This window comes from Aotus nancymaae, unplaced genomic scaffold, assembly GCF_030222135.1.
Source record: "Aotus nancymaae isolate 86718 unplaced genomic scaffold, 86718_ANA_hifiasm-v0.15.2.pri h1tg000057l, whole genome shotgun sequence".
Lineage (NCBI taxonomy): Eukaryota > Metazoa > Chordata > Mammalia > Primates > Aotidae > Aotus > Aotus nancymaae.
This window is the reverse complement of record NW_026988471.1, coordinates 25036225-25059955: the sequence shown is the minus strand read 5'-3', so window position 1 is coordinate 25059955 and position 23731 is coordinate 25036225. Positions and strand designations below refer to the sequence as shown.

General features: G+C 48.9%; 1 protein-coding gene and 2 pseudogenes across 1 annotated transcript in view; 1 reads left to right on the top strand and 2 right to left on the bottom strand.

The window, feature by feature from the left end:
• The window catches only part of KIF3C (kinesin family member 3C), a 48043-nt gene extending 44705 nt beyond the window's left edge, over window positions 1-3338 (bottom strand). The window contains exon 1 of the mRNA XM_012437639.2: window positions 1193-3338. Within this exon, the coding sequence (XP_012293062.1) occupies window positions 1193-2737 (1545 nt within the window). The 5' untranslated portion in view covers window positions 2738-3338. The remainder of the gene's footprint in view (window positions 1-1192) is intronic.
• A 10941-nt stretch (window positions 3339-14279) lies between these two features.
• LOC105706952 (cytochrome b-c1 complex subunit 6, mitochondrial-like) lies at window positions 14280-14961 on the top strand (annotated as a pseudogene).
• Window positions 14929-15796, bottom strand: LOC105706964 (proteasome activator complex subunit 2-like; annotated as a pseudogene).
• Between the last annotated feature and the right edge of the window lie 7935 nt (window positions 15797-23731).

Genomic DNA, 23731 nt, shown 5'->3' with positions numbered 1-23731 from the left:
AGTGTTGAAGGCTCCAGGGGCCTGGAAATGCCTGGAACATTGAGTTGTGGCATCCCCAGCACTGAAATTTAATAGGTCTGTGACTGGACAGGCAGGAGCCTCTGTAGTTAGCCTGGAAAGTCCCAGAGAGGGAGGAAACAGCTCAGGAAGGATGATGAGGTCCTGACATCTCTTGGGGTCATGTGGAATTGGATATTAACTGTGATGAGGCCTCGGGGTGGGGGTTGGTTGGTTTGCCACTCAGATTAATATAGGCCATAGAATTGTCAGATAGGTAGAGCCTCAGAGATCACCCAGGCCAATGCTCTATTTTACAGAAAGGTAAACTGAGGCCTGAGAAAAGGGAGAAGCAACTTACACCAGGTGACTCAATGAGCTATAGAATAGCTAGGCCAGATTCTTGGTCTCTAGTATAGAGCTTGGTGCTTTTTCTACCCTGTCTCCGGCATAACCCCCAAGTCTCCTTCCTAATGATAGCAAGCAATGGCCCCTGCATTGTAAGGCCCAGGGACCATTTCCCAGGGAGCAGAATCTGTTCATGGTCCCACTTTGCCCAGCTAAGAACTGAAAGACCATGAGGTCCATGGGTTCCAGCTCAGTTCTGTCACTTCTAGGATGGAACCTTGGTTATGTCACTTCTCTGAGCCTTAATTCCTTACCTCTGAAATGGGGATTTCAGAACTGTGACCCTGGATGGCCAAAGGATCAAATGAGATCATGTATGGATCGTGTATGTGGGGCATTTTGTAAACTGAAGCACTAACCAAATGATATTATTAAAACAATGTGAGGTTGGAAGATGCTGCAGAGGGAGGAAGCCTCAGGGGAGGAGGCTGGGAAGGAACGAGAACCCACATTCACAAGAGGCTGCCTGGGCATCCCACAGACCTGACTGATCCTGAAGCCACCAGCAGGAACTGACTGCAGCAGATCAGACCACCCCAAGCTCACTGGCTTGAGAGACCGCCTGTCTGCTCTGCTTCACGTGTATGTGCGCATGCGCATGTGTGTGTGTGCCTGTGCCTGTGCCTGTACCTGGCAGACAGGCATCACAGACATTTGCCTGGCTGCTCCCAGGGCACATTTGGCAGGAGAGCAGTGTGTGGTGCTGAGGGAGGACCTCCACTTCAGGCCAGGTCACAGAGTCTCAAAGAGCAGCCTCTCAAGTGCCCGGCTCCTCTGGGGCCCTTACCTTGTACTTGGCCGCAAGCAGCTCTGTGGCCTGCTGTTCCCGCCGCAGGTCTTCCAGCATTTTCTCCTTCTCCTCCAGCAGCTTCTGCTTCTCCTCGCTCACCAGGCTGCGGTCATCCTGGATGGCTGCCTTCTCCTCCTCCAGCCGTTCCTTCTGCTCCTGCAGGTAATTCTCCATGTTCTTCTCCAAGGCTGACTCCAGGATGGGCTGGGGCGGGCGGTGGTTGTTGTTGTTGTCATCCTCCTCTTCTGCCACCCAGGCCTCAATCACAGGGCCCTCGGGGTACCCCGGCGGGGCGGACACGGCCTTCTTCCTGCGGCTGCTCTTCCTCCGGGGCCGCTTCCCCAGCATCCCCTTCTTTTCCAGCTGGGCCTTCAGGCGGGCGATCTCCTCTTGGAATTCCCGCAGCAGCGTGTCCTTGGGGTCCTCGTTCACCCGGGGCTTATTCTTGATGTTCTTGGCTCGGTTGGCAAAGCGCAGGGTTGAGAGGCTTTCATCATAGCTGTGAGAAGCTGGCCCCAGTGTGGCTACCATGATGGTCTTGGCATTCCCCCCCAGGGAGTCCTGGAGCAGCCGGGTCAGCTTGGAGTCCCGGTAGGGAATGTGGGTGCTCCTGTTGCCCGCCAGGGCAGCAATCACGTTGCCCAGGGCAGATAATGAGAGGTTGATTTTGGAGGCTTCTTTAGGCCTCTCTCCACCACCACCGCCACCACTGCCTCCACCGCCGCCACTGCCACCTGAGGACGGTGTGGCTGCTCCTCCTGCTGTGTTGGGGCCCGCCTTGTTCTGCCTCTCACTGCCAGCCAGGTCCACTAGGTTGAGCTTGCCCACTCGGATGTGGTCCTGGCCATCAGAGCCACGCTCGCTGCACTCCACGGTGATGATGAAGATGGCGTGGGAGCGGGAGCTGACCTCGTTCATGTGGGTGCTGCCCACAGCCCGGGTCTGGTTCCCCAGGTTCATCACGTGTTCAATCTCCTTGACATTCTTGGTGACGAAGGAGGAGAGGTCCTTGATGTAGACGCCCGTCTCAGGGTTCTCTTTCAGCTCTAGCCTCTTGCCCGGTTCCTTGGAGAGCAGGTCTCGAATCTCTTCCTGGTAGATCTCCAAGTAGGAGGCCCGGACCAGGTACTGCTGGTTCTGGGAGCGGGAGATGTGGGTGAAGATGTGCTCAAAGGCGTTCGGGATGACCCCGCGCAGCTCGGGCTCCACCCAGGTCCCCTGCATGGTATAGGTCTTGCCAGTGCCCGTCTGGCCGTAGGCAAACACCGTGCCATTGAAACCCTGGAGCACGGAGTCTATCAGGGGTCTCACGGTTTCATCATACAGGTCGGCCTGCTTGGAGCTGGCATCATACACGGCGTCAAAGGTGAAGGTCTTGGGCAGCTCCCCTGGGGCAGCACGGGGGTTCCGCAGGGTCACCTGGCCCAGTTTCACGTCCATGGTCAGGATCTGCTCGTGACCAGCTGCCTCCTCCTTCCTGCTGAGGGGGCGGCACCGGGCCACCACCTTGAGGGCCTCGCTGGCCTTGGTCTTACTGGCCATCTTGCCGCTCTGACCTTCCTGCCCCCAAGCCCCTCCGCAGCCTGGGCGGTCCTGCTGTCCTGGGCAGTCCTGCTGTCCTGCTCTCTAGGTCGGGATCAGCGGGGCCAGCCCAGCCCCCAGGCGCCGCTCTTCAATCCGCATGCAGCCTCCTAGGGTGGGGACGCTGGGAGGTGGCCCCGACGCTGCTGCAATCCGGGCCTCCACCGCTCTCGGGTCCTCGCTGCACCGGCTGGGAGGTGAATTAGGCAGAATCCCCCAGCCGCCGCGGGAGCAGCGCCTGCCGAGCGGCCGTGCCCGGAGCCCGCCCCATGCTGGAGCAGAGGGAGCGCTGCCGCAAACAGCTTCGGCAACAATGAGATAAAGGAAGAGGAAAATGGGATGGGGGTGGGCGGCAAGCTTTCTCCTCCTCCTCCCTCTAGGGATCCATAGCGGCGGCTGGTGGTCCTGGGCGGCCGGGGGTCCCGGGCCTCCCGCGGGCAGAGGCTCACCTGGAGTCCTCCCCCCGAGCTGGGGGATCATTCATTGCAGCCAGCGCGGCTGCTGCTGCTGCCTCTGCCTCCGCCTTCCCCGCCGCCGCCACCGGAGAATGAGAGAGAAAAACAGAAGAGGATGGGGCGGAGCAGCGGCGGCGAGAGTGATGTTGCCGCCGCGCTGCGGCCCCAGCTAAGCCTCCCGGCTGGGGTGGGGCAGGGGGCGGGGCCGCGGGACGGGATGCGCGAGCCGGGCGCGGCCCGGGTGCGGGGGACACGGGCGCATCGCCGGCTCCGCACCCCCGCCGACCGCTCCGGGATGACAGGCTCCGGTCCCGACCCAGGTCCTGCGCCCACCAGTCGGGTGCAGCGCAGCCACCGCCCGCCGTCACCCCACCGAACCCGAGCATGCCGGGAGTTGTAGTCCCGCCTTTGTTAACCGGGTTCTTGCAGGTTGCTAATGCCTTCCCCGGCCCCCCAGTCCGGGAGGCGCCTCCCTGATCGGCATGCCACCCCTCGAATGACGGCTGATCTTGCACCACCCACGTCTGGTCCCTCCGAGCCGCCATCCTCGGACACCCCCCTGCTCCTGCCTTTCTGCCTGCAAAAGGGTGCGCGTCACTCGTCCCAGTCAGGGTGTCGCCAAGGCCTCCTGGAGCCGAACTCCCAAATATTTCTTGACTCTGTATTTTCCTTCCCTTTCCTGGTCACTTCTGGCCTTCCTCTTCTCTCTGAGGGAGCCGTCTTCCAGCTGATTCTCTCACACCTCATGTGCGCACATGCACCCGGGGCCCCCTCGCTGCTCCTCCACCGCCTTCCTTGTGTGAAAGCCTCTCCATCTTCTTACTTCGCAGCCTCACCTCCACTACTTCTGTGTTCCAGACAGTCCTTCCTTCAGTTATCCAGCGCCTGCTGAGCCCCAAGCCCCATTCTAGGCTCTGGGTCTTTCCTGTCCTCAAGGAGTGCACATTCCAGGAACCGTCCTTTGTTTCTTTAACTGGCTTTGCTGTGCAGCATCTTTGTGCTTTTGCCCTTTGGGATTTAGTGTCCTGCCACTTGAGCAGTTCAAGCACCTCCTCCTCCACGAAGCCTTCCCTGAGCAATTTTTTTTGTCCTATAGTGAAAGAGACACTGAATTTGCCTAAGACAAAACCTGGATTCAAGTTCCAGTTCCGATGGCCATCCAACGGAGTAGCTTTGAGCAGTCACTTCCCTTGCTCCTGTCTTAGTTTCCTCATTTATTTTTTTTAAAATTGGAGATCAGGAAAAAATATAATTAATAGCTACTTCATGGAGTGGTTGGGAGGCTCAAATGAAACAATGAATCATGAAGTATTACACCATAAGAAGTCCTTAATACATGCACCTGCTCTGGCTGGGATTGCCTGACAGCTTCTGCTTCCTTCAGTATCCTGGAGAGACCAGGTCAGGGCTTGGTGTTCCTCTATGGGGGTCTTCATCTTTTTTTTCCTGTAGGATGCAAATCAAATGTAATTCCACAAGGCCAAGGACCAAGCCAGAGTCCTATCCATGGTCCCCTCTACAGAGGAGAGTTGAGTCCGTGGACTGAGCCCAAGTTGTCCTTACTCTCCATATGAGATCCAGATAAAGAGGTGCTGTTATCTGAAGCCTGGAGGCCGTTCTTCATGGAGGCACCAGAATAGTCTTTCCACAAAACATTTCCAAGCATGTTATCCTCTAGAGGACCCAATTGTTTAGTTTTCCAAGTCAACAAAATTTATCTCCTTAACTCTTCCCCATCCCAGGATTTGAGTGTGAGCTGGACTAGAGGCTTGAGACTTAGCTGAGAGTTTGCCCACTTCTGAAGTTTCCTGGCCTCCCTCCACTCTCTCTCTCCTTTATTAAGCTCCCCTGCTTATGATTAACTTGGCTTTTGGACCAATTATGGGGTGGGGTTTTGGCTCTGTAGACTAACCTCTCTTGGCTCTCACATGATTTCTGGATGGAGCCTTTAGTTCTTCAACCATTTTCTGGTTGCATTCGGCTTTGGTTTTTCAAATACCCTTTCTCTGCTTAGGCTAACGCATCTGACACTACAGTGCTGGATAAAAGGGGTTCTCACCCTGTTCTCCCCACTTGATGTCACCACCTGGCAGGGCACTTACCCAGATGCACTCCCTCCCGCACTCCTGTGTGGGAGGGAGATTGGAATCCCATTGCTTACAAGATGTGTGATGTCAGGAAAATTATTTAATTTCTCTGAACAGCTATTTTCTCAATGGGATAAGTGAGATAAGCATGCTTACATTGGTCAGGTGTGGTGGCTCAAGCTGTAATCCCAGCCATTCAGGAGGCTGAGGTAGGAGGATCACTTAAGCCCAGGATTTTGAGGCTGCAGTAAGTGATGATTGTACCACTGCACTCTAGCCTGGGTGACAGAGTGAGAGTCTGTCTCTGGAAAAAAAGAATGCTTACAGGCGGGCGCAGTGGCTCACGCCTGTAATCTCAGCACTTTGAGAGGCCGAGGAGGGTGGATCACCTGAGATCGGGAGTTAGAGACTAGTTTGACCAACATGGAGAAACCCATCTCTACTAAAAATGCAAAAACATTAGCCAGGTATGGTGACAGGCACCTGTAATCCCAGCTACTCGGGAGGCTGAGGCAGGAGAAATGCTTGAACCCGGGAGGCAGAGGTTGCGGTAAGCTGAGATTGTGCCATTGCACTCCAACCTGGGCAATAAGAGTGAAACTCTGTCTCAAAAAAAAAAGAATGCTTACCTTACACACCAGGATTAAGTGAAATAATGTATACAAAAACTCCTAGGACATAGGAGGCACTCAAGAAATAGCAGTTTTCTTTCCTTTTGTCCTTTGCATTTAAGGCTGTTCACTTTAGCGTCTCCATTTTCACTACTGTCTTTATTTTTCCTTCTTCTTACACACTCAAGTCTCCAGCCACTCTGATTAGCTTAAGTCCCCCAAGCACACCCCACTTTTTTGTGTCTCCTTGTTTTGCTCATGCTGCTCCTCTGCCCAAAATGTCCTAACTTTGCTTTTATTTTAATTAATTTATTTGAGAAGAGGTCTTACTCTGTCACTCAGGCTGGAGTGCAATGGTATGATTATGGCTCACTGCTACCTCAAACGCCTGAGCTCAAGCGATCCTCCTGCCTTAGTGTCCCGAATAGCTGGGACTACAGGTGCATGCCACCACAACTGACTAATTAAAAACAATATGTATATATACATATATATATGTGTGTGTGTATGTGTGTGTGTGTGTGTGTGTATATATATATATATATGAGATAGAGTCTCGCATTGTCACCAGTGATGGAGTGGAGTGGCTTGATCTTGGCTCACTACAACCTCTGCCTCCCAGGTTCAAGCAATTTTCCTTGCCTCAGCCTCCCAAAGTGCTAGGATTACAGGCATGAGCCACTGGGCCTGGCCAACTATAGATAGATAGATAGATAGATAGATAGATAGATAGATAGATAGATAGATTTTTTTTTTTTGAGATGGAGTCTCACTCTGTTGCCCAGGCTGGAGTGCAGTGGTGTGATCTCAGCTCACTGCAACCTGTACGTCCCAGATTCAAGTGATTCTCTGCCTCAGCCTCCTGAGTAGCTGGGATCACAGGCACTTGCCACCACACCCAGCTAATTTTTAAAAATTTTTTTTTTGTATTTTTAGTAGAGACGGGATTTCACTATGTTAGCCAGGCTGGTCTTGAACTCCTGACCTCGTGATCTGCCCAGCTTGGCCTCCTAAAGTGCTGGGATTACAGGCGTGAGCCGCTGCACCTGGCCCAGCAATATTTTTTTTAAAATTAGCCAGGTCTCACTATGTTGCCCAGGTTGGTCTCAAACCCCTGGACTCAAGTGATTCTCCTACTTGATCTCCCAAAGTGCTAGGAGTATAGACATGAGCCGCAGCACTCAGTCTTCCTAACTTTGTCTGTTTCTGTCTATATAGCCTTAGCTTCTGTTCATTCCACTGCTCAATCTCATATGGCTGGCTCAGAGTGGTGGCTTACGCCTGTAATCCCAGGACTTCAGGAGGCAGAGGTGGAAGAACATTTTAGGCCAGGATTTCTAGACCAGCCCTGTCTCAATTAAATAAACAAACTTATATGGCTTCTCCTCTTACCATGCAATAGTGACCTCTCTTACCAAGGACATCAGCAAGTTTCAGTGCTACCCTGTAGTGTCATCATAGCTTATGGCTTCCGTTATTGTCTATATGGTTCCTAGATTTGTATCTCCAGTCCAGACCTCTCTTCTGAGTTCCAAACCTCTATATCTGACTCTGTAATGGACAGAGCCACTTGGGTGGCTCTCCAGGTACCTGAAATTCTACTTGTTCACACTCAACTCATTATTCTACCCTCCAAAAATGATGCCTAGCTTTGTAAATAGCACGTCCTTCACTCTCAATGTATCCATTCAAATATGAAATTCTGCCAACTCAACTTCCTGCATACTTCTCAGATTTATCCGTTTGTTTTCTACTTCCATAGCTGCTATCATGACCAAGCTATTCTCTGACTTGGCCTCCCAGAGTAGCCCCCAATCTGGTCTCTCTGAATGGAGAGATTCAGAGTCTGCTCTTACCCCATGTATTCATTCTCATTTGTTTTTATTATTTTATTATTATTATTATTATTACCCCTATGTATTCATTCTTTAGAAAGTAATCTTTTAGGTCGGGCACAGTGGCTCATGCCTATAATCCCAGCACTCTGAGAGGCTGAGGTGGGCAGATCACCTGAGGTCAGGAGTTCAAGACCAGCCTGGCCAATGTGATGAAACCCCATCTCTACTACAAATACAAAAATTAATCTTGTCTCTACTAAAAAAAAAAAAAAATAGTGCATGACTGTAATACCAGCTACTCAGGAGACTGAGACAGGAGAATCACTTGAACCCGGGAGGCGGAGGTTGCGGAAAGCTGAGATCAGGCCACTGCACTCCAGCCTGGAGAGACAAAAAAAGAAAGAAAGTAATCTTTGAAAAACATCTATCTGGCCTGGCACAGTGGCTCATGCCTGTAATCCCAGAATTTTGGGAGGCTGAGGCAGGAAGATCACTTGAGGCCAAGAGTTCAAGACCAACCTGGGCAACATAGTAAGACCCTATTTCTACAAAAAAAAAAAAAAATTTTTTTTAAATAGTTAGATGTGGTGGTGCATGCCTGTAGTCCTAGCTACTTGGGAGACTGAGGCAGGAGGACCCCTAAAGCCCAGGAATTCAGGGGTGCAGTGAACCATGATCACACCACTGCACTCCAGCCTGGACAACAGAGCAAGACCCTGTCTCTAAAAATAAATAAATAAATAAATAAATAAATAAATAAATAAATAAATAAATAAGTTTAAAAATCGGCCAGGCACTAGGATAATCCCAGCACTTGGAGAGGCCAAGACAGGTGGATCACCCTGAAGTCAGGAGTTCAAGATCAGTGTGGCCAACATGGAGAAGCCTCATCTCTACTAAAAATACAAAAAATTAGCTGGGCATGGTGGGGGGCACCTGTTAATCCCAGCTACTCAGAAGGCTGAGGCAGGAGAATCCCTTGAACCTGGGAGGCAGAGATTGTAGTAAGCCAAGATTGCACCACTGCAATCCAGCCTGGGAGTCAGAGCGAAACTGTCTCAAAAAAAAAAGTAAAACTAAAAACACCTATTTGATCATGTCACCCCATGCTTGAAAGCTCCCAATGCTTCTCACTGATTTTTTTTTTTTTTTTTTTTTGAGATAGAGTCTTGTTCTTTAGCCAGGCTGGAGTGCAATGGCACAATATTGGCTCACTGCAACCTCCGCCTCCCAGGTTCAAGCAATTCTCCTGCCTCAGTCCCAAGTAGCTAGGACTACAGGCACACATCACCATACCCAGCTAATTTTTCTATTTTTAGTAGAGACTAGGTTTCACCAGGTTGGCCAGGATGGTCTCAATCTCCTGACTTCATGATCCGCCCGCCTCGGCATCCCAAAGTGCTGGGATTACAGGCATGAGCCACCACGTCGGGGCTGCTTCTCATGGATCTTAAGGTAAAGTCTACATCATTAATCCAGTCCGCAATGCCCTGCACGATACAGTACCCGTGCACATCTCCGGTCACATCACATGCCACTCTCCATCTTGCTCCCCGTGCTCTAGTTACAATGACCTTCCTCAGCTCCCTTCCAACCTCCTATCACAGGGCCTTTACACATTGTGTCTCTGCTTCTAGAATATTTATCCTCACCATCTTTGCCTAGATACCTCTTCTTCACCCTTCAGATTTCAGCTTGAATGTCCCTTCCTAAGGATACTTTTCTTGATTTCCCCACCTAGCTTATGTCTCTCTGTAATAGGTTCTCATGATTCCTGGTACTTTCCTTCATAGAAATTAGTATAAGTGTAATTAAATCATAATTTGTCCACCTACCCTGTTCTGCAAAGTCATAATATGTCTGCTTCATTCATTTTTGTGATAACAATGACTACTGCAGCTTCCAGCACATAGTATGTGCTCAAATAAATATTTTTCCTTTTTTTCTTTCTTTGAGATGGAGTTTCGCTCTTGTTACCCAGGCTGGAGTGCAACCTCTGCCTCCCGGGTTCAAGCGGTTCTCCTGCCTCAGCCTCCCAAGTAACTGGGATTACAGGCACATGCCACCACACCTGGCTAATTTTTGTATTTTTAGTAGAGACCGGGTTTCTCCATGTTGGTCAAGCTGGTCTCGAACTCCTGACCTCAGGTGATCTGCTCGCCTCAGCCTCCCAAAGTGAAATATTGTTTCAAATAAATAAAATAAAGTCCCATATGAGCATCACCTCTTCTGGGAAGAATTATTCGACTCCTCTGACTGTGCCAGAATTAACTGTCCTTTTGGCCAGGTGCTATGGCTCAGCCTGTAATCTCAGCACTTTGGGAGGTTGAGGCTGGTGGATCGCTTAAGCACTGGAGTTCAAGACCAGCCTGGGCAACATCCTGAAACCCCCATTTAAAAAATAATTAATTAATTTGTAAAAAAGAAAAAAAAATCTTTCCTCTCTTCATGATGCTATAGCTCACTGTTTAGCTAGACTCCTAGTACTCATCACAGTTGACTTGCACTGTGGGTAACTGAGTCTATCTCTCTCACCAGAAAGTGTGCCTCCTGAAGACAAGAGCTGTGGTTTTTTTTGGTTTGTTTGTTTTTGTTTTTGTTTTTTAAATAGAGACAGGATTTCACCATGTTGGCCAGGATGGTCTCGATCTCTTGACCTTGTGATCCACCCACCTCGGCCTCCCAAAGTGCTGGGATTACAGGCGTGAGCCACCGCGCCCCGCTAAGAGCTGTGGTTTTTGTCTTTGTGTCTCCTTTTCCCATACCTAAGACAGTACTAGCTACATTTAAGATAGTTAATATTTGGCCGAGGGCTGTGGCTCATGCCTGTAAACTCAGCACTTTGGGAGGCCAAGGCCAGTGGATTGCTTGAGCTCCAAGGCCAGTGGATTGCTTGAGCTCAGGGGTTTGAGACCAGCCTGGCCAACATGGCAAAACCTTATTTCTACAAAAAATACAAAAATTGGCCAGGTGCAGTGGCTCACGCCTATAATCCCAGCACTTTGGGAGGCCAAGGTGGGCAGATTGCTTGAGGTCAGGAGTTCAAGACCTGCCTGGCCAACATGGTCAAACCCCGTCTCTACCAAAAATACAGAAATTAGCTGAGTTGGTGGCATGTGCCTATAGTCCCAGCTACTTGGGAGGCTGAGGCAGGAGAATTGCTTGAACCTGGGAGGCAGAGGTTGCAATGAGCCGAGATTGTGCCCCTGCACTCTAGCCTGGGCAATGGAGCAAGACTCTATCTCAAAAAAAAGAGTTTATTTTTCCACAGGGGATTCCTGTTCCACCATCTCCTTCCAGTGTGGTCCCAGTAACGGCTATGGTAAGATTATACAAAGAAGACAGAGTTCACTCTTTGGTAATCCTGGGGTCTACAAATGTTCAAATGCAAGTAATTCAGGTTTGGATTGACCCTACACAAACCAAGTTCTGGCCGGGCGTGATGGCTCACACCTCTAATCTAGCACTTTGGGAGGCTGAGGCAAAAAGATCCCTGAGATCAGGAGTTCAAGACCACCCTGGCCAACATGGCGAAATCCAGTCTGTACTAAAAATACAAAAATTAGTCGGGCATGGTGGCAGGAGCCTGTAACCCCAGCTACTTGGGAGGCTGAGGCAGGAGAATCACTTGAACCTGGGAGGTGGCTGTTGCAGTGAACTCTGAGATCAAGCCACTGTACTCCAGCCTGGGCGACAGAGCAACTGTCTCAAAACCAAAACCAAAAACAAACAAAAAATAACCAAACCAAGTTTTGCCAGCAGAGGGAGACATGACTATGTGACAAAATTACTGGATGAACTCCAATTTCTGGGCTATCAATCATTAAGTGATTACCTAACTACATGAGTTATTACCTAACTATAGGAGTCTCCCAAGCTTGATTTCTCATTGCTCCTCTTTCCCCTGCAGCTTCCTGTCTACAGTCTCTGCTGTAATTGCTGGTGAAAGGGATTTGTCAACCTAAATAAAGAAATAATAGAAAAATCTGAAAATGAAGATTCTGGATATTATAAAAAGAACTGTTCATAGCTGTTCCCCTTTACCTAGAGCCTAATGGGTGGGTCACAGATGTTTTATCTAATCTTCACATTCACTCAGCTGGTAAGTGGCTGCCCTGGAACTTGAGCTTCATTCCTCCTGCTGGGAAGACAGTGTTTTTCCCACTACCCTCTCCTGAGTCCTGAGCCTCAGCCCTCAATCCACTTCTATCTGGTCTAACTCCACCTTCCCCTTTCAACACCCCCTGCCTCTTCAGTAAAGACCTGCCTCCTCCAGACCTAGGGGCCTTTTTCTTTCCTTACCTTCTGTGGCAATTTGTATGATGTGCAATTAACATCTGCCTTTTTTTTTTTTTTTTTTTGAGACAGAGTTTTGCTCTTGTTACCCAGGCTGGAGTGCAATGGCGCGATCTCGGCTCACCGCAATCTCCGCCTCCTGGGTTCAGGCAATTCTCCTGCCTCAGCCTCCCGAGTAGCTGGGATTACAGGCCCGCATCACTGTGCCCAGCTAATTTTTTGTATTTTTAGTAGAGACGGGGTTTCACCGTGTTGACCAGGATGGTCTCGATCTCTTGACATCGTGATCCACCCGCCTTGGCCTCCCAAAGTGCTGGGATTACAGGCGTGAGCCACAGAACATCTGCTTTTTTAAATGGTGCTATCCATCCATCTATGAATATATTCTGTCTCCCCAACTCGGATTCTTCTAATTTACTATACATAAGTTTCTTGTTCCAAAAGTAATTTAAGAGCATTTTAAAAAGAGTTTTGACCAAATTGTATATAGAATTGTCTCAATTTTGTTTTAAAGCATCGTACATGTTGTTGACTCCTCTTCCTCTTACCCTAAATGCAGTTCATCGACAAATTCTATCCCTGTTCTACTTAGAAAATCTGTTGGTCCTGAGTCCAAAACTCTCCATGCTGCCACCACTACCCTCTTAGTCCATGCCACCTACATCTTTCACCAGGACGCTGCAGTAGTATTTTAACAGGAACCACCGGTTCCACCCTTATCCTCCTACTCTCCCTCCGAGACAGAACAGCCAGAGTCTTTCTTCGGAACTAAACATCAAATCATTCTACCTCCTCCTCTCAATTCTCCAATGATGTCTCATTATTCTCAGAATAAAATCTAGGCCAAGCGCGATCGCTCACGCTTGTAATCCCAGCACTTTGGGAGGCCGAGGCAGGCAGATCACCTGAGGTCAAGAGTTTAAGACCAGCCTGGGCAACATGGCAAAATCCCATCTGTACTACAAATATAAAAATTAGCTCAGCATGGTGGCGGGCTCCTGTAATCCCAGCTACTCGAGAGGCTGAGGCAGGAGAATCTCTTGAACCCGGGAGGCGTAGGTCGCAGTGAGCCGAGATTGCACCACTGTACTCCAGCCTGGGCAGCAGAGAGAGACTCCATCTCAAAAAAAGGAATGAAATCCAAAGTCCTTGACAGGGCACATACACCTTACTCAATCAAGCTCCTGGGCACTTCTCCTGTTTCATGTGTTCCTCTTCCCGCCTTCCTCACTCTGATCCAACACACTGGCCTCCCTGTTCCTCGGTCCCGCCAGGCACCTTCCGGCTTGAGGGCCTGCGCGCTTGCCCTTTCCTCTGCCTGCAAGCTTTCTCTCCCAGTGCCGAGCCGGCTTCCCTCCCTCGCTTCATTCAGTTGGATTTGCAAATATTTGCCACCTCCTCAGAAAAGCTTTTTTGACCGTGCTTTCTAAAATACTTCTTCATCACTCCTTGTATCCTTACTCCGCTTTGTTTTTCTTCATAGCACTTACCACAATATGACATTCTAGATATTTCTTTATCTGTTTATGCTTTCTTCTTCCCATTAATGTGCAATGAGATAATTTCTCCCAGTGCCTAGAAATATGTCTAGTTCACGATAGGCCCCCAGGAGATATTCGCTTAATGAATAAATAATGAATGACGATATTAATAGTCCTCACAACCATCTTTTCTTTTCTTTTCTTTTCTTTTTTTTTTTTTTTTGAGACAGGGTCTTACTCTGTCACCCAGACTAGAGTGCAGTGATGCAACCACGTCTCACTGCAGCCTCAACCTCCTGGGCTCAGGTGATCCTCCCACCTCAGCCTCTCGAGTAGCTGGTACTAAGTGCCACTGCACTCAGCTAATTTTTTTATTTTTTATTTTTTGTAGAGACGGGGTTTCACTATGTTGCTCAGGCTGGTCTCAAACGCTTGGACTCAGGCAATTCACCGTCCTTGGCCTCTCAAAGTGTTGGGATTACAGGTGTGAGCCACCGTGCCCAGCCACAACCATCATTTAGAATGGTTGCTTAACTTAATGTAAATTATTTTTTATTGTGAAATAACAAGTTGAATCATATGAATTCTCATTTCGTAGGTTAAAAATGACTGCCTATTGACTTCTGGCCAGATCGCCAGATATCCGCTGAGTGACCCTTACAAGTCCTTCTTGATCCTGCAGTGGATTAGGTGCCGCTATTGCTGCTCATGTTGAATCCAGAACTGTAGCCAGACATGGAAGTGGAGGATGAGTGAAAGAATCTGACTGAGTCCAGAGATCTTAAGGAGGAGGAAGAGGAAGAGGAGGAATTAGTGTTTCTACATCAGGATCCCCTAACAACAGTGAGAGAGCAATACGAGCAGTTGGAGGAATGTGTAAAGGCCCAGGAGTGGCTAGAGCTCTGTGATGAGCTTGTATCCTCTTGATCACACACAGAAGAGGATTACATGGAGGAGCTCTTTGACTTCTTACATCAAGGGACATTGCATGACTCGCAAACTCTTTAACGACTTGGGCATCAGGATATTTCCTTATGGTTTTGGGTATGCCATGAACCTCTCCTCTTTTTTTTTTTTTTTTTTTGAAACAATGTCTCACTCTGTCACCCAGGCTGGAGTGCAGTGGTATGATCTTCACTCACTGCAACCTCTGACTCCCGGGTTCAAGTGATTCTCCTGCCTCAGTCTCCCGAGTAGTTGGGATTACAGGTGCCTGCTACCACACCCAGCTATTTTTTTTTTTTTTTTTAAGTGGAGATGGGTTTTTACCATGTTGAACAGGCTGGTTTCAAACTCCTGACCTCAGGTGATCTACCCACTTTGGCCTCCCAAAGTCCTGGGATTACAGGCATGAACCACCACGCCCAGCCAATAGCTAGGATTTCTTAATTTTAATGTAGACACATTTATCAATTAACAGTTTTTTTAGGTCATTTATTTTCCTTCTAGTCCTGGGTTCAGTACATAGATGGCTTCTCTTCACCCTTTGGATTGACAGTTTTCTCCAGGTTGCTGCTTATGATATGATAAAGCTCAGCATACAAGGCCCTCAGGTCCAGCACCATGGCCCTGAGCTCTCCATAGGCTGCCTCATCACTTGTGCACCAAGGCTTGGTAATCCATCACAGGAGTCTCCTTGGAGGCCTTGGCCACAGCATCCCCACGTTCTGAGAAGTATTTGGAAATGGTTATCTGGAAAGCTTCCACTTTGGTCTTGACGGCGTTCACCCTGTCCAGCACCTTCTCTTGGATTGCTACCCCAAAATCATTTCCATCTTCAATCTTGGTGATCAGGTGCTGGATCCATGTGATCACCAGAATGCCTTTCTCTTTGAGAGTCCAGACTTCTGGCTTAACAGGGCAAGCAGGGACGGGACCTTCTCATTCCCAGGGAGAAATCTACATGTAGGGACTTCTTTCTTCTCCTGCTTATCTTTTTCCATCTCATCATCCTTGGGTGGAGGATCTCAGATGGGGATGTCCAGTGGGGCCCGGAGGGAAGTCAGGTCAGCCACATTGAGGGAGTCCTCTTGCAAGAGCTGATTCAGGTATACGATTTTCTGTGGCAAGAATCTGTAGAGGAATTCCTCAGTCTCCTGGAAAAGATTCTGCCTGAAAACCTCCACCTGTTTGCAGGCCTCCCCACTCAGATGCATCCCACACAGCTTGGCCATGCTGCTTCAAGTCGCTAGATCTCTGATCTCCATTTATTAATCTTTTATTTGGCTTGGCACTTTTTGGGTCTTGCTTAAAAACTCTTCCTCTACCCCAAAAGTCACAAAGATATTCTTGTATATTGTTTTCTTTTTTATTTAATTTTTTTCCTTCCTTTCTTTCTTTTTCTTTTTTTTTTTTTTTGAGACAGAGTCTCACTCTGTCGCCCAGGCTGGAGTGCAGTGGTGCAGTCTTGGCTCACTGCAACCTCCACCTCCCAGGTTCAAGTGATTCTCCTGCCTCAGCCTCTCCAAGTAGCTGGGTCTACAGACGCATGCCACCATACCTGGCTAATTTATGTATTTTTAGTAGAGATGGGGTTTTACCATGTTGGCCAGGCTGGTCTCAAACTCCTGACCTCAGGTGATCTGCCTGCCTTGGCCTCCCAAAGTGCTGGGATTACAGGTGTGAGCTACCACGCCTGCCCTTCCTTCCCTCCTTCCTTCCTTCTCTTGCTTTCCTTTCTGTCCCTCTCTCTCTTTCTTTCTTTTTCTGAGACAGGGTCTTATTCTGTCAAACAGGCTGGAGTGCAGTGGTGTCATCACAGCTCACTGCAATCTCAACCTCCTGGATTCAAGTAATCCTCCCACCTCAACTTTCTGAGTAGCTGGGACTACAGGTGGGTGCCACCATGCCTGGCTAATTTTTGTATTTTTTGTAGAGATGAGGTTTTGCTATGTTGCCTAAGACAGTCTCAAGTGATCTTCCCAACTTGGCCTCCCAAAGTGCTGGGATTACAAGCATGAGCCACTGTGCCCAGCCAGTTTTGTTGCTTTGAATGGCTACTTAACTTTAAACTTTATTTCATAATTTATTTCATATCATTCTCTCTATTGCACATTTAGGCTGTCTCTGATATTTTTAAACCATTATATACGCTGTAATGAAGAACTCACATTATTTTTTTCTGTCTTGCTCAGCCCCTCTGTGACTCAGGAAGAGGAAATGGAGGGTGAGATGGGATAGTTATTGCCAATCTGACCTACTTACATTCTAGCTTTACTCTCTTTTTTCTTTCTTTTTTTTTTTTTTTTTCTGAAACAAAGTCTCACTCTATCACCCAGGCTGGAGTGCAACGGTACGATCTTGGCTCACAGTAACCTCTGCCTCCTGGGTTCAAGTGATTCTCCTGGCTTAGCCTCCCTAGTAGCTGGAATTACAGGTGACTGCCACCATACCCAGCTAATTTTTGTATTTTTAGTAGAGCTGAGGTTTCACCATGTTGGCCAGGCTGGTCTCAAACTCTTGACCTCAAGTGATCTGCCCGACTCAGCCTCCCAAAGTGCTGGGATTTTTTTAGGTCATAGGGAGCCACTGCACCCGGCCAAACGGCTCTTTCTTAAATCTCAGATTGGGACTGCCAGTGCCTGCCTGGCATTCCCTATTGAATAATCCACCATCATCACCTATTTGATAGGAGGCGCTACAGTGGGAAGCCAGGGCAATCAGGTGGGGCCAAACTCTGGTCTCCCAGGCATTTCACCTTGATAGGAAAAGTGCCTGAATCTGTCTGCCTCACTTGGCTCATGTGCAGAACAAGGCACAGAGCCCTGCATCTCCCAGCTGCCTGTCGGCTGCCCTTTTCCCTGACTCACCATCAATCAGCAGTCAGACCAAGGTCCAGGCTCTTGCCTCCTGGAATGCTGCAGGGGTAGTTTCCTGGTGTGATTCACAAACAGCAAGAATGTTTCAGTCTGACTTGGAGACCACTTGGGGGTGATGAACTCAGCCAGGAAGCTTCCTCAGGGCCTCTGAGTCCCCAGAGAGCTTTGCCTTGCTTTTCCTTCCCTCCCTCCCTCCCTCCCTCCCTTCCTTCCTTCCTTCCTCTTCCTTTCCCTTCCCTCCTTCCTTTCCTTCTTTCTTTCTCTTCTTTCTTTTTTTTTTTGACATGGAGTCTCACTCTGCCACCCAAGCTGGAGTGCAGTGGCACAATTTTGGCTCACTGAAACCTCCACCTCCTGGGTTCAAGCAATTCTCTTGCCTCAGCCTCCCATGTAACTGGGACTACAGGCGCATGCCACCATGCCCGGCTAATTTTTGTATTTTTAGTAGAGATGGGGTTTTGCCATGTTGGCCAGGCTTGTCTTGAACAACTGACCTCAGATGATCCTCCCTCCTGGGCCTCCTAAAGTGCTAGGATTACACGTGTGAGCCACCACACCCAGCCTCCAGCCTCTTTCTTTTTCTTTCTTTTCTTTTCTTCCTTCCTCTTTCTTTCTTTCTTTCCTCCCTCCCTCCATCCCTCCCCTCTCTCCCTTTGTCCCTCCCTCCTTCCTTCCCTCCTTCCTTCCTTCCCTCCTTCCTTTCTTCCTTCTCTCCTTCTTTCCTTCCCTCCTTCCTTCCTTCTTCTGTCTCTCTCTCTCTGTTTCTTTTTCTTTCTTTCTTTCTTTCTTTTTTGACTGGGATGATCTCTGTCACCCAGGATCGAAGGCAGTGATGCAATCATAGCCCACTGCAACCTGAAGCTCCTGGGCTCAAGTGATCCTCCTGCCTCGGCTTCCCAAAGTGCTGGGATTACAGGCATGAGCCCCACACTCAGCCCCAAACTCTGCATTTCTGAGAGCTCATAGTATCTCTTATCCAGGGCCCTTGTACCACCTTCTTTGCTGTTGTCTTCATGTGTGGTATTGTTTCTCCAACTGTGAGCAACTCCAGGTCAGGGAACATGGATTTCCTTGCCTAACCCTAACCCTGGATACCAATAACACTCACTAGCTGTGAGATTGAGCCATCGATTTTGTGGAATACTTAGGCATTCTGCAGCCTGTATGGTTAGAATCACACTTGGAGGAAGGCTTCCAAGATGGTCCAAAATGAACACTTGTGACCTGGCTGTTTGCTGACCACTGTCATGAGGAGTCATAGAGGAGTATGGCAAACTCTCACAATCTTGGTTGAGTCAATTTTTAAATCCCAAACCTGGGCCAGGCACGGTGGCTCACTCCTGTAATCCCAGCATTCTGGGAGGCCGAGGTAGGTGGATCACTTGAGGTCAAGAGTTCAAGACCAGCCTGATCAACATGACGAAACCCCATCTCTACTAAACATACAAAAATTAGCCAGGCGTGGTGGCGCACACCTGTAATCCCAGCTACTCGGATGGCTGAGACATGAGAATCGCTTGAACCTGGGAGGCAGAGGTTATAGTGAACTAGGATTGTGTCACTGCACTCCAGCCTGGACAACAGAGTGAGACTCTGTCTCAAAAGACAAACAAACAAAAAACCCAAGCCTGTCTCACTGGCAAAGGCTCAAGTGTCCTCTGAAATAGCTGTACCCGAAGACCATGCTCACTGCCGTGGAGAAGTGAATCCCCCAAAGGAGATCCTGTCTGTGTGCTCTGAAAGTTTACAGTCTAAACAGAACAACAGCTGGTAAACGCTGGGAGCAGAGCAGCCCCAAGAGCTAGGAACAGGTCCCGAGTTGGAGTCAGGAAACCCGAGCTCAGGCCTGGCTCGGCCACAATATGCCGTGTGATGCTGGACCTCTGACGCTGGGACTCATGGTGACTTCACCCCTTTGAGCCTGTGGCCTTATATGCCCAGCAAGGGGCAGCCCTGCCCAGCCACCCACACAGAGATGGTGTCAGAAGCAAATGACACAATACAAATAAAAGTACTCTAAGAAGCTTAAAGTTCAATAACAACATGAGGGGTTATTAGAAAGAGAAGCTCTGCTGGATGAAAGGGGCAGGTCTCTAACACTTGTCAAGGTAATTTACTCAGTAGCAGGAACAATGCCTTATTTGTCCAGTACTTGATAATTTACAAATGGTTTCTAGATTCTTTATCTCCCCTGAGCCTCACAATAACTCAGTAAGGTAGGGAGGGCCAGGTTGTTCTCCTTGACCACTGAACAGGGAGGAAAAGGAGGCTTAAGAGAGGAGACAAGCTTCTCCCAAGCTCCCATGGTCACAGAGCTAGGACTAAAAGGCCCCCCTCACCTTTTATTTTTTTTTGAGTCTCACTCTTGTCACCCAGGCTGGAGTGCAGAGGTGTGATCTCCTCTCACTGCAACCTCCATCTTCCAGGTTCAAATGATCCTCCCACCTCAGCTTTGTATTTTTAGTAGAGACGGGGTTTCACCATGTTGGCCAGGCTGGTCTCCAACTCCTAAGCTCAAGTGATCCGCCCACCTCAGCCTCCCAAAGTGCTGGGATTTCAGGCTTGAGCCACCGCGCCCAGCCCCCAACCCCTTTTGTAGTTCCCCCATGCTCCTTATGATGGGCCATTGTGGTGCTACCTCTGTTTCAGTTGCTGCAACCCCATGGGGCAATTTCCCGCAAGAACTGTGTGAACATATCCTAGTAGGCCCTGAAACTCCAAATAGGCTGGACCAGCAGGGAGGGATGGGGAGAGGGGCTGATCTAAGGAGCAAGAGGAAATTATCAAAAGGTTTTCAGCAGAGAAATAATATGATCAAGGTTATGTTTTTAAAAAACTACTCTCCTCCACCTCTTTCTTCCTTTCCCACAACTTCTTCTCTTCTCCTTTTCCCCTATTCTTTCTCCTTTTCCTCTTTATTGTTCAATAATGTTATATAATTCCCTAGGAAAGAGAAAGAAAGCAAGACTCTGGGACCTTCTATTGCCAGAACCCGTGGGCGTTCAGCCAGCTGGAGCCCTGACTGGTTGGCTCCTTACACTGCAGGAGGCCAGTGTTTTGCCCAGAATCAGGGGCCCTGCTCAGAGACTCCCCTCTCCAGGGGTAGTCCTGGGAGTGGCATGCTCCAGGATCAAAGCCAAGGACTCAGTAAAGGAGGATGAGGCGACAGGCATGTGCCTGGGACTGCTTGCCTCTGGAAAGGCTGGCACCAGGCCCCTGGGGACCTCTCTCACCCTTTGAAAAGGGCCTTGCCTCGAGAACTGCCTGAAGTGGTCCCCAACCTGAGACCCTGGCAGGGTGCCCTTCTCCACTGGGTGCTTGCCATTCAGAGTTATGCACTCCCTGGGCCACTAGCAAATAAGCACGTCCTGGGGTGCCCCTTCTGGGCTGTCTGCCCCCTCTCCTCCTCAGTTTCCTTTGGCTCCCAGCCCAACTTCCTTCCCATTTGTCTGTGTCCCACACAGATCGCATGCCTGGCAGCCGGGCCCCAAGTCAGAGGCTTTGGGGAGGATGTTAACAGAAAAAGTGAACATATATGCTTGCACGTGTGTGCATGTATGTGGTGTCTTGGGTGGGAGAAGTACATGCTGCCTTTACAGAGAATGTCTGACTCACCAAACTTGTTCAATACTGTATTCCCGGTATCGGGGATACAATAAGTAGTCGGCACCTAACAAATGTTTGTTGATGTAAACGAATGAATAAACAATGGATGAATGAAATAAGATTAGAACTGAAGAATATCTGTTGGTTGGCTATAGCAACAAGAAAATCCTTGGAGACATTGCTAGCCCATTTCTTTTTTTTTTTTTAATTGCATTTTAGGTTTGGGGGTACATGTGAAGAACATGCAAGATTGTTGCATAAGTACACACATGGCAGTGTGATTTGGCTAGCCCATTTCTAAGGCGTGTCGACAGGGTAGGCCTGGTGCTGCAGGTGGAGGAGTGTGTGGGAGGTGAGCTAGGGGGCACAGGCAGCGTTTAAGGAGTTTGGAGTGAAGAAAAGGAGTCTGGAGGGGCCAGGGCAGTGGAGAGGATGGCACAGCCTGTTTAAGCCTGAAAGGAAGAATCCTAGAGAGAATGCTATTGGCCGGTAAGGCCTTCAAACATCCTCATCTGGCATTGCTCATTCTCAGAACCTGACCTTGTTGTTTTCCCTTCCCAAATGAAAATCAGTCTCTTCTTTTGCCATCCTTGAACACAGATCCTACGCCTTGCTGACCCAGGCCTGGGGTGACCAAGGTCCTCCTTCAGCCAGTTCTTGGCCTGGAGACTCTTTGGATGCCCTGTCCAGCTGGCATGCTCTGCTCAGCAGCTTCCCTCCTTATGGGATTCCCAGGGCACTCCAGTTTCTGCCAGGTCTGCCCTCCCCACAAGGAAGCAGAAGAAACAGATGCAGAGAAGAACAGAGGGAAGACCATGTGCCCTGAAGTTACAGAAGGAGGAGCCTCCAGTTTGGGCTTTCCGGTTCCCCACCTCGAGCTAGCATGAGTAGGCTTTTGCTGCTTCCAACCAGATGATGTTCCAGACCCACAGCTTGGACTTGATTTGATTTGAACAAATTCAAAATGTAGCCACCACCCACCTTAATACTCCTAGCCCAGCCTTTCACTCTCACTACCAGTCACCCTGTCCCAGTCACCATTACCAGTATTTGGAGTTACATTTTCCTTATATCCTTGTTCCCATTCTCTGTGAGGTTTTTCTTACCTTTCTGTCCCCATCCCCTCCCAATTCCCACTGTCCTACTCCATACCTTCCTCAGCCCAAGCCCTCATCTCAGCACCAGTTTCCTTTCCATGTCTCTGACTCCGGGTGTCTCTTCTCCATCCCATTCAGCAGATCACCACCACAACATCATTTATTTTCTTTTTCGTTTTTAAAAATTATGAACAATAACCAACCAACCCTATGTATAACAGTAAAAAAATTATAGGCTGAATGTGGTGGCTCACGCCTGTAATCCCAGCACTTTGGGAAGCAGAGGCGGGCACATTGCCTGAGGTCAAGAGTTCAAGAGCAGCCTGGCCAACATGGTGAAACCCCGTCTCTATTAAAAATGCAAAAATTAGCTGGGCGTAGTGGCATGCACCTGTAATCCCAGCTACTTGAGAGGCTGAGGCAGGAGAATCCCTCGAATCTGGAAGGTGGAGGTTGCAGTGAGCTGAGATTGTGCCACTGCACTCCAGCCTGGGCAACAAAGCAAGACTCCATCTCAAAAAATAAATAAATAAAAATAAATAATAATAATATGAATGGCCGAGCGTGGTGGCTCATACCCGTAATCCTAGCACTTTGGGAGGTTGAGGTGGACCAGCCTGGGCAACACGGCGAAACCTCATCTCTACCAAATAATGTATACATACACAAAAGTGGTCACACCTGTAGTCCCATCTACTCAGGAGACTGAGGTGGGAGGATTGCTTGAGCCAGGGAGGCAGAGAATGTAGTGAGCCAAGATCGCGCCGTTGCACTCCAGCCTGGGTAACAAGAGCGAAAACTCAATCTCAAAAAAATATATATATATATGAATTGCATCATATATTTATTCAGAAGTACGTACAAAATATATCAGCATAATTTCGAATGAATTTATCTGGGGAGCTAAAGCCATCCCCCATGTTAAGAAACAGAACACAAAGCCGGGTTCGGTGGCTCATGCCCATAATCCTGGCACTTTGGGAGGCCAAGGCAGGCAGATCACAAGGTCAGGAGATCAAGACCAGCCTGGTTAACATGGTGAAACTCTGTCTCTACTAAAAAAAAAGATACATAAAATCAGCCAGGCATGGTGGCGCTTGCCTATAGTCCCAGCTACTAGAGAGACTGACGCAGAAGAATTGCTTGAACCCAGTAGGCAGAAGCTGCAGTGAGCCGAAATCGTGCCACTGCACTCCAGCCTGAGAAACAGAGCAAAAAAAAAAAAAAAGAAAAAAGAAACAGAACACTAGTATACATTATCTTCTTTAAAGGCCTCATTTAAATTGTTCAAGCATGGCCAGGTATGGTGGCTCATGCCTGTAATCCCAGCACTTTGGGAGGCCAAAGCAGGTGTCCCTTAAGCTCAGGAGTCTGAGACCTACCTGGGCAACATGGTGAAACCTATCTCTAAAAACAACAACAACAACATTAAAACGTGTTCAAGTGCCCTTGGTGACTTCCTGTTTTCTATTCTGGCTTCCCCAGCACATTTTTCAGTCCAGCCTGTCACATTGGCCTTGGTGTTCTCCTCACTGCCTCTTCCACCCCTCCTTCACTCTGGCCATTCCACTTCATCTAAGAGCACGGGATCAGAAACAAAATCTGTGTTCCAGGCCCCTCTTTGTCATTTATTAGCTGTACGAATTCAAATAATAAAGCTTTCTGA